This window comes from Pempheris klunzingeri, chromosome 2 (assembly GCF_042242105.1).
Source record: "Pempheris klunzingeri isolate RE-2024b chromosome 2, fPemKlu1.hap1, whole genome shotgun sequence".
Lineage (NCBI taxonomy): Eukaryota > Metazoa > Chordata > Actinopteri > Acropomatiformes > Pempheridae > Pempheris > Pempheris klunzingeri.
In genome coordinates this window covers 16,310,403-16,320,765 of record NC_092013.1, presented here as the reverse complement: position 1 = coordinate 16,320,765, position 10,363 = coordinate 16,310,403, and the positions used below count along the sequence as shown (strand labels likewise).

Below are 10,363 nucleotides of genomic sequence, written 5' to 3'. Positions count from 1 at the left end.
ACACACACACACACACACACATATATTAAGACTTCTCATACATATTTTTCTCATACATATATATATAACAGCTCAACTGATTTTTTTTTTCCCATTTTACAACATGAAAAAATGCACAGAACTGCCAAAGCATATATGGCCTTAAAATGGATGAAGCCATGCAAACAAAATCTATTGTGACGACACAAAATAGAGTATTTTATCATGAGTAACAGACTTGATGTACCTACAGTGTTGTTGTTTTTAAAAAAAAATTGTTTTGTTCTTTTAATCGGTTCATGTTTACCAGGACAGCGAAAATTTTTGGGTTGACTCGTCTGAGGTCACATCGCATATCCAGATGTGACTTTGCAGAAGTCTCACTTATTATATGCTTGCTGCTGCTGACTGTTGCACAGCCCATAAAGCAGAGGCTGCTCACATGCAGAAACCGGGCCCAGAAGGAGATGTTTGTAGGACCGAAAACAGGATGGAAAAACATCTACTGTTTCTTCCACATGCCATCAAAGTTAGAGGTTAAATGTTACAGATGCAGTATTATCAGATCGCCTGATGCTTTGTGTATTTATTCTTCCTATTAAGTGCAAGTAACATTCAATTTTCAGTATCCTGTGGTATTATTTGACACAAATCTTTACCTCTATTTTAAGAAATGAATAATAACTTGTCAGATGTTTGAAATGAAAATACACACATGCAGCTATTACTTTGTCCCAAAGCCTGCGAGGCCTTGACAAAATATAAAAGTATTAGTTGCCAGAAGTTTTATGATTCATGCTGTGAAATCACAAGGTTACAATCAGCTCGTCTCTTCAGGTTAACTGTGGTGCTCAGTGGCTTTAACTAATTAGCAATCTATTAACTAGTTTAGAGCAAGCAGTAAAAAGAGCAAGAACTGGAAGGAGGTTGTTTATTTATTTTTTTGAACAAAAAGCAGTGGACTGCACATTTTTAAAATGTACGCCTTGCAAGGGGATAGTCATTTCTGCATTTCTGTATGGGAGGTGAAATGGGGCAAAAGATGAATCAGTCTTTGGGGTTTTTCCTTCGAGGGAGCTAATAAAAGTTGCACTGTCTCTCTGTTTGTGTTACAATCACGCAGAGCTGCTTTATGTGGTTTAATGCTAAAATGTGTCCCATTTCTCATAATAATTAACGTTTTCACATCCCCGGAGCTATAATGTTGTTTGTTGAGGTGTGGCGAGAGGGTCAAGACTCAGGACACATACATCAGCTTTTAACTTCCTCTTTCTGACTGCAGTGTAGTCAACGTGAAAAGTGCCTCAGATGTACTCAGACACTGTGAGTAATCCGACAAAGCCTTGGTACGACCAGATAAGACGGCGGTGCATGAGGTGTGACTAAGCTCGTAGCATTCATGCATACTTTGTGCCAAAGACACATCTTGGTCATAATATGTGTGTGTGTGTGTGTGTGTGTGTGTTTATCACCAAAGATATGCATATGTGACACACCAACTGCCACTCTATTCTTGCATAGTTCCTCACCTGTTATTTCTGGGTCAGAAAAAATGGGCAAAAAAAAGGTTTACTTTGTCTGTTTTTATATCAAGCAGTGTTTTCTTGTCTTTTACTGGCACCAATGCAACTTTTGTATTAACATTTTATATATATGTTTTGCATGTTTGTGGATATTTGTAATAAAATTGTAGATACTTTGTTACCAGAATCTTGTATTTCATTGAATTTTCTAATTAAAAATCATCAGCATTTTCCTGTCCTTTGATTTGAGCGTGAATATCAGCCTATTCAAGACATGATTATATTCAGGATCATGTTCCTCCAGTGAATTAGTAAGTTATTTCAAACAAGGGCAATTAAATCATCAATAACACACAATGAAATGCTATGGTTCTCTCTAAATTTCAGTGTCTTTAAGAAGAAGACAGTGTTGAAGCTCAGCTGTGGTCTGGCCCATCAGTGTTTCTTCACAGAGAAAGGTTCCCATCACTACTCACTATCTGCAGACCAACCTTTCTGTGGCTCAGTGTGTTTGCAGGATGATTCATCAGAGTGCCTGTGAACCTGTTCATGTGGCCGGGGGATGCAGGGGCTGAGCAGCCCTGCTGGTATTTGATACAAAGAGCTTTAGGTTTAACTGTAGGTTGAGTAAACAGACGTCTAACCGTAACACTAACAAATCATGCCGGGTGACGTAGGTCACATGTTTCTGGGTGCCACGCATCAGCGGCATTTAGTCAACCGTAGCACCAACAACTGGTGATGTTGTCACATTTTCCTGATGGCTCAACGGTGAGTAAGATGGCATTTAATTGAGAACGTCCTCGGTTTATGTTCATGATGTACGAGAATCACCACAGTCTCACAGCAGCCAGCATCAGCATCACTTGCAACATGCTGCAAGTCCCACCCGAGAGCAACAGGTTGTCAGACTGGGTGCAATTTTAAGTTTCGATTCCCTGTGGTGCAATAGTGCAACAAACGGCCTGACTACAAAGAATGAACACAGCTACAGATGTGTTTTTCTGATTTCACTGAGACTTTTCTCTTCTGAGAAATGATTTGTAAACAAAAAAAGGAGAATTGTTTGCCATTTGCCGTCACAGTTGAATCTCTTCCTGTATGAACAAACCATACAGATTCATTAATATGCTGCCCAAGCAAATTATTATACAATAAGTACACTTTCCGTCATGATTCATTTAAAAATTGGACTAAATCAGTTTTGAGACTTGGATGAAAAACATGAAACAGATGAAAACATTGCAAAAACTCTCTTACTGGCACGAATTCTTAATAAATACTTACACATCCTCAAAAACATTTTGTTTTGGTGTTGCAGCAAACAATATAAATACCTACAGATGCAAAATGGTTTGGAACTATTGTCGGGCTGTTACGTCTCATCAGTCCATGCATCAAAAAATCTGATTCCTCCAAAAGTTTGCAGCTCTTTTGTCTTTGTTTGAAGTAATGACGGCACATGACTACAATACATCTTATATCATGGATTGTTATTAAGGGCTATTCAGAGTGCCATTATTAAATCACATATCATATAATTAGAAAGAAAGAAAGAAAGTTAACGAAGAAAATAGCAGTAATAGGGTTTGACTTGCGTGCCAACACACTGCTGATTAAGAGGGAGGGTGTTTGATTGCGTCTCTGATGGACTGAGTCTATTTTAAGGAGTGATTAGCACCATCGCACCAAGTCAAATAAAACACATCACAGAGCTTGGACTGACAGCAGTTTTATGCCACTAGGTTTTATTGACAGAAAAATCCCTTCAATTTCAAAATTTGGAGCGAGAACAAAACAAAATACTGAGATGAGATATTGAACGAATTAATGTTTTCGGGAAGTTATGTTTTCTTTGCATAATATAATAAATGGAAACATTCAATCTAACGTGAGGAGGCCCTGGGACACTCCAACACCAGAGAGAAACTGCAATCCTGACTGAATAAATGTGTAAACTGCGATGAGTATGTGCACACATGCATTTGGATCAAATAAACAAGTGCGGTCGTCTATTTAAGTAGAAAATATTTCTGTCAATCAAATATGAGGGCGACCTTGGAAATGCTCACTGATCAAAAGTTCAGATGGCTCTCCATCAATCTGCTACACATCATCTCAGCCCCTCTGAACACACTCACAGGACTTGAAATAACACAAACATAAAAATGAATAAATACATCTAATAAAACTTTGCAAAAATCTTGGACCCCCGCCCCCTCCTCTCCTCTCCTCTCCTCCCTCCCCACTCCCGTGCCTCTTTTCTGCTCTTTTTTGTCTTTTGCCAAACCCACAGTCAATATAAAATTACCAAAGCCACAGAGTGAGAGAGTGAGAGGGTTTTGGGGGGGAAAATCCACATTTTTTAAACATATGCATTTCCAGTTCCTCTTTTGTTCTGTTATTAAAAGCAGCATTTGCACCAATCACAGAAGATGCCTCCGCCCGCTGGTGTCTCTGAGGCCCACATACCTCCACACACTTCCACTATCTCTCACGCAACCCATCGCTCGCTACAACCAACCTGGCAGACACACACCGACCAAATATCACAAAACAGATCAAATCGGTTTGTTTCACTTTTTTTTTTTTTTTTTATTGCTGGAGAGGTAACAATCAGGTCCAAGCAATATTTTAATGACACAATGTTCATTTCAAAGCAAATGCATCTGTTTGACTAATATTTAATGTTTAGGTTACACACTGTATGCAAAGTGCTACTAGTTGACAAATACAGTATTTCACATATGTACATGTTAACATTTTTAACTTAAACTGAGGAGTTTGCGCTAAGAAAAATAGAAGACAGATTCAGATTTGTACAATAAGGGAAGGTTTGAAGGTCCACACACTACAAAGTACTATTTGGTACAAAGGAACATTTACTGCCCTGTTGGCACATTCATCCCATCACTAAAATCATGCTTTTAAGTTTGAACAGCTCCCAGCTGAACTTCACCCGCCGAAGTCTGAAATGACCCTAAAACTCTTCCTCTAAACACTGTATTACTTCAGCGGAGACGCAGCCACGTCTCCACACCCAGTTGGCTTCCTGTTTGTTTGCATATTTTACAGTGTGTCCACGGTATCCACTGCAGGTGGGATCTGTCCATCCTCGCTGCAAGAGTTGCTGGTGTGTGTGTTTTCACAGTGAGATGGTTCTGCTAAGTTTTGTTTCAGCGCTACCTTAAAACACATCCTTGCTCACATTCCTTGATAAATAGCTGATTAATACTCGGCTAGCTGGGCCAGCTGGAGGAGATTTATCAGTTATATGGCTTTTATTATCTCGATCAAGTCAGATACATCAAGGAAAAGTGACAAGGAGGCGTCCATTCCAGCAGTAGAGAGCACCGAGGCTGGGCTCCACATCTGCAGTCAAAGACACAAGCATTGCAGCTAAAATTGGTTTGTTTTACTATTATTGTTTTAACGTGGCTTTATATGGAGGCCAGATGTCATGATTAGCAGCTTTCTGTCCTGGTTCTTTTTACCCCATAATTATCTTTTGATGTGAAATCCATTTTACACCACACGAGTCAACAGGCAAAGAGGACAAACGCTGCACTACTTGTGCTTTCGTCTGGTCTGGATGAGCCTTTTTTTGAGCCCCCTCTGTCCGAAGAGATCAAGACGGGCCTCTTGTTCCAAAGATGTGGTCGAACTCGGTGAGGATGAGCTCCACCGCCTGGTTCTGGTAAATCATATTCACTGCCATGTTGCCATTGTCCCGCTCCGGGCGCATCAGGGTCGGCCCGAACACTATGCCGATGTTCTGGGTGGTCATTCGGTTGGTGTTTGAGCGCTCCAACACTCTGCAGGGAGACAGGACAGACACATAGAGGTTAGGTTTATCATCAACTAAATCAGAAAAAATTAAAGACAACTAAACCGGCTCTGGATGAACAACTTTCTATTGTTGCAGCTTGTTGATTTGAATTTGTTGTCACACAAGCAGGATTGTTGTAGGGATGCCAATGTCGGTTGGTCCACCACTTTGGCCCAGATTGAAGTATCTCAGCAACTATTTGATGGATCTCCATGAAATTCTGCGCCAACTTTAATGGTCTGCAGATGATGTAGCTGAGTGACTTTTGTGATCCCCAAACATTTCCTCAAGGACCACCATGAGGCTGGCATTTGTGGTTTTGAGTGAAATGTCTCAAAATCTTTTGGATGGATTGCCATGAAATTTGGCGCACGCACAGTCATTTACCCTTCAGGGTGATTTGTAATGACTCAGCTAGCGCAGGTCAACCAAATTTAACTTGTTCAATACTTTGCTTTGTAATTAACCTGCAAAAATAATTGCATTCCCATCAGCCTCAGCTGTACTGTTAGCCTCAGCAAATGTTAGCATGCTAGCACGCTAAACTTAGATGGTAAGCCTCAGTCTGCTAAACACCAGTTTGCCAGCAATGCAAGTGTGTTAGCATGCTAATGTTAGCATTTAGCTCAAAGCACAGAGCTGCTAGCATGGCTGTGGTTTCTTAATCTTGTTTAAATTCATCTTTGGGATCGCAGACGTATGGATGAATACCAACTGGCCATTCAGCTTCATGGTTGTTGTCAGCGTGTGACATCTATATTATTGTTACAAACCCAGGACAGTAACTAAAAGAATCATGTCCACGTATCTGCAAAATCTACATTTGTGCACACAAGTGCCGAAATCCACCGCCTGTATCCACCTATGTTGGTGTGTTTGAGTGTGTGTGTGTGTGTGATTGAGGGGGGACACAGGAATGGGTTCAAGCCACAGCATGAGGCATTCTTCTAAAAATGCCATTCCCACCAAGCCACAGAAGCAGCCAGCAATTGCTCAAAACTTCCACATTAAAAAGAGAGGAGGAAAAAAGAGAGAGAGGGAAGAGGAAAAAAAGGAGCGAGCGAGGGAGAGGGCGAAGGGAGAGAAAAGAGAGAGGTTCCAGTGGTGGCGGCGGTGGTGTTGGTATGCCTTCCAGCAGACGAACCACAAGGCTCCCATGGGACCTTCAAGGCAAGGAGGAGAGCAGGGAGGGGGGGTGGGAGGGGGAGGAGGAGTAGGAGGAGGAGAGAGAGAAAAAAATGAGAAAGGGATGGAAAGAGGAGGAAGAGGGGAGAAAAGGAGATGGGAGAGTATAAAGGAGAGAGGCGAGAATGCAGAGGAAGTAAGGAAACAAAGGTAGCAAGCGAGAGCAGGAGAGGAGGCGACGGAGGTGAGAGGGAGCAGCGAGATAATAAACGAGAAACAGAACGAGGGGAGAGAATGGGAGAAAGACACAGAGTTGACAAATTCATGGGGCCCACCACACCCTGGCACAAACATCAGCCCCAGAACACGAACGCTCACCCCTGTAGTGGAAGGAAAAACCATAGGCGGTAAAAAACACAAATTTTATGTACTGTAAAGGGAACTGGCTCGCAGAACATTGTGAACCATTCATCTTCCTCCAGCCTTTTCAACTTCACAGGGACCCGAAGTTAACAACAGTGTGATCCTGGTACAGCAGTGGCATACTTTGACAGACGTGGCCAAAGAGTCCCTGAAGAGAAAATTACTGAGACGCACGAGGAAACTACCCCCTCTTGTGGTCAGAGTTAAAAAAGAAAAGTTATGAGGAGGAGATTTTCTTTTTTCTACAAGGGCGTCTGGTTCATTCCTTTGTGCCGAAACGTCCCGAGGGAATATTGTGCATTATGAAATGTGCCCGTTGAAGGGCGGACAAATGCAAACAAGCAGACACTTAGACAAAACACGTCAGCAGATATGTGCCGCTTGTGGTTTTTACTCTCGGCCCTCTCACCGTTTGAGATGGCGGCACATGAACTGCAGTGTGTCATGGTTTGGAGGAGGCATGTTGAGCACCAGACACTTCAAACGATCCACTTTATCCATGTAGTCCGACATCTCTGCAACACAGAGCAAGAGACATGTCGGATCACAATAAATGTCATAATTTGCATTCCATTTCATGCACTTAAGCATCCGAAAACCTGATTTACATCAACTGATATCACATGCACTCAATTAGCATCCATTATCTAATCTTTTACAGTGGCAGGCAATTATCAGCTGTCATCACAGTGATCTGATGAGCAGCGAACAGAAGATGGCTGCCTGTGAGAAAACAAAAGTCTCGTGGATTGATAAGAAACAGGGAATCCAAACCAACAATGTATTTACATTTGTTATCATTTTTTCTTAACATGCAAGGTTTCTTACTGAATGTGATTTATTTTGAAAATGCCAGACTATCTGCTGTTTTAGATAAGTCAAAGATTTTATGATATGTTGCTGTATCCCAGATGTTAATGCAAATTATCTGATGTAGAACAGAGCGGAAGGAAAAGTTTGACGATACTTCAAAACCTCACGCAGAAGAAGATCAAAACCACGATCAGTGGATTGATCCGACTTACAGGTGTGGTATGCAAACCTCATTTTTTTGGTTTATTCCTCTGTCCAATTTAAAACATAATGGAGCCATAAAGAACATGAGAACTGTAGTTCATCTTGAGAAAATCCCACACACACTGTCCTAATGCTGTAAATACTCAACAGAGCACCAAATGTGTGTTAAATTTGCAGCTGAAAGAAAGAAAATGCACTACTTGTTTCGTTTTGAGTCATTTTTGCATAAACCTATATTGTCCCGCTGTATATATTTGTGGTTTTTAAAGGGTTACATCGGTTTAGACTGCCACAGACACAGTAGGGAAGTCATAAAGCAGTAAAAGATTAACTAATGCATAACCTTTGCATGACATTTATGGACGAGGAGAAAATGTGGAACAACAGCAGCCTTATTGATCAATGTCATAAAATATGATTTAAATAAACACATATGCGTTGAGGATTATGGGAGTCTGAAAAAAACACAGCTAAAACGTGAAGATTTAAACTTTGAGGCCTTTTTATGCAGTAAAACCATCACTTCATTTTAATTCAATACTGCTCAATAAATCTCAGTTTTGTCAGGATGTAATTATTCTCCTCTCATCTTGGAATTCGTGCAATTTTCTTTTTGGGAAGCGCCACTTTATTTTCCTGTGTCCATATATCTTTTATAATATATGTGGCATTGTGCTACATTTTCTGGAGGTGGGAAAAAAATGCTGTAAATACACCATGTTCTATAATAAAGAAAATTACTTTCACCACAGCTTGACAAAGTGTGAAAGCGCCCAAGCAAACCCAAGAACTCTCTAACCAAGACAGCTCTGGTTTTGACTCAATAAAACCGCAGCAGTGTTGTGAGTATTCAAAATAAAAGCACATCAGAGGATAAACAATAAGGTGAGATGAAAAAGTATCCCGTGCGGGTGTCCTTGTGGCCTAGAGGTTTAAGATGCTTTAAGATGCTGGTCATGTAATTGCAACAATCCCACACAGAGTCTGGTCAGGGACTTTTACACACATCATCCCTCCTCTCACTTCCCCCCCCTCTTTCCTCTCTGCTTTCTACTTCACACAATCAAATAAAAAGGCAGCAATATGCCAAGAGAATACCTGAAAAAAACTTCTAATCTCAAATAGAAAAGTAATTATGTTCCTTTTAAATAAGAATTCAGTTTTAGTTTTACACATGTTGTGAGTAATGATGAGGTAACTGAAGAAGTGCTTTATTTTCTGACTCAGATTGGTCAAAGGTGAGAGTCGGTGTACATGAAGGATAAACAGGCTGAGTGGGGCTGAAGCTGGTCACTCACTGACTGTCTCCACAATGTCGGTGAAGAAGCCGAAGGGCACCAGGGGCTCGGGAAGCTCGCGAAAGAAAAGTTTCAGAGCTCCTGTGATGACATGAATGTCCTCCCAATCGCTCTCGTCCAAGTTCAGCTTTTCCTCTAGGAGACAGGGGGGGTGGGGGGTGGGGTAAAGGGGGGAGAGGGGAGAAGGAGGCAGGTTCGGTGAGGGAGGTGAACGAAAAGGCAAGGCGAGGAAAGTGAACGAAAAAGGCGAGGCAATGTGAAAAAGAGAGACAAAGTGTTAGAATTAAGAGAGAAACAAGTGGAGTGGCAGTCGTTTTGGCACGAACAGAGTGTGAATTCATGTCGGTGTTGAGGCGGAACATGAAGGCTTGCAGCTGCAGGAGCGAGATAGAAACGGTCTGTGAAAGTAAGAGAGGACACAGAAGCACAAACACATATAAAGCACACATTTTCTTAAAGTCCAGGCCTGACCAATGCTTCTCAAATTGGATCATAGAACCAAAGGGAAGAAAATGAAGCGTTTTGATTTGACCTCAATGTCAAGAAGTTTTAATATTTATGATATAAATGAGCATCTCATGATGAGAAACATTCGTCAGTGAGGTGCTGCTGTGGGATCAGCACACGAGCAGCTGATTCCTCATTTTGTCCACTTGGTGGCAGCCATGGACTGTGTGAGAGCTCGCTGTACAACCTGCTGCGTGTTATTACATCAGAAAACTTAAAGAAGAAAAAGCCTAAGGGACACACATACATTAAGCAAACGGCAGCACAAGCACCAAACTGTTCAGTGCACGTCTGTGCTGCTGTGGCTCAGCTCTGCCTGTCAGTCTGTGTGTGGGTGTTTGGGAGAGTTTGTGACTGAGGTGTTCACATTATGCAACACACGATGCACTAAACAAGCAGGCTGAGTGACACGTGAAGGCGGCTGTCTTCCTCGTCAGTCTCAATCTACCTTGTACCAACTCGGCTGGGAACATGTAACGGCCGTCGGTAGTCACCGCCCGCTCTGTAAAAACCAACAGTTACTCAGTCGGCTTTCTCCAGCTTCCCACTTCATCAAAAAGGATCTCGTGTAGTGCGAGTGAGGCAATCACAGGTCTCAAGCAGGTATACAGTGAGTGTGTGTTGTGGTTATACAACATCATATGGAATCAGAACAAACAGAA

At 41.7% G+C, this 10,363-nt stretch overlaps 1 protein-coding gene across 2 annotated transcripts in view; it reads right to left on the bottom strand.

The window, feature by feature from the left end:
* Positions 1-3,764: 3,764 nt before the first annotated feature.
* arhgap9 (Rho GTPase activating protein 9) overlaps positions 3,765-10,363 on the bottom strand; it is a 43,128-nt gene continuing 36,529 nt past the window's right edge. The window contains exons 19-22 of one of the 2 annotated variants that reach the window (XM_070841310.1): positions 10,150-10,203; positions 9,195-9,329; positions 7,289-7,394; positions 3,765-5,317 (exon numbers count right to left, since the gene is read on the bottom strand). In XM_070841310.1, the coding sequence (XP_070697411.1) occupies positions 5,131-5,317; positions 7,289-7,394; positions 9,195-9,329; positions 10,150-10,203 (482 nt within the window). In that variant the 3' untranslated portion in view covers positions 3,765-5,130. The remainder of the gene's footprint in view (positions 5,318-7,288; positions 7,395-9,194; positions 9,330-10,149; positions 10,204-10,363) is intronic. The other variant, XM_070841318.1, reaches the window with a different exon arrangement.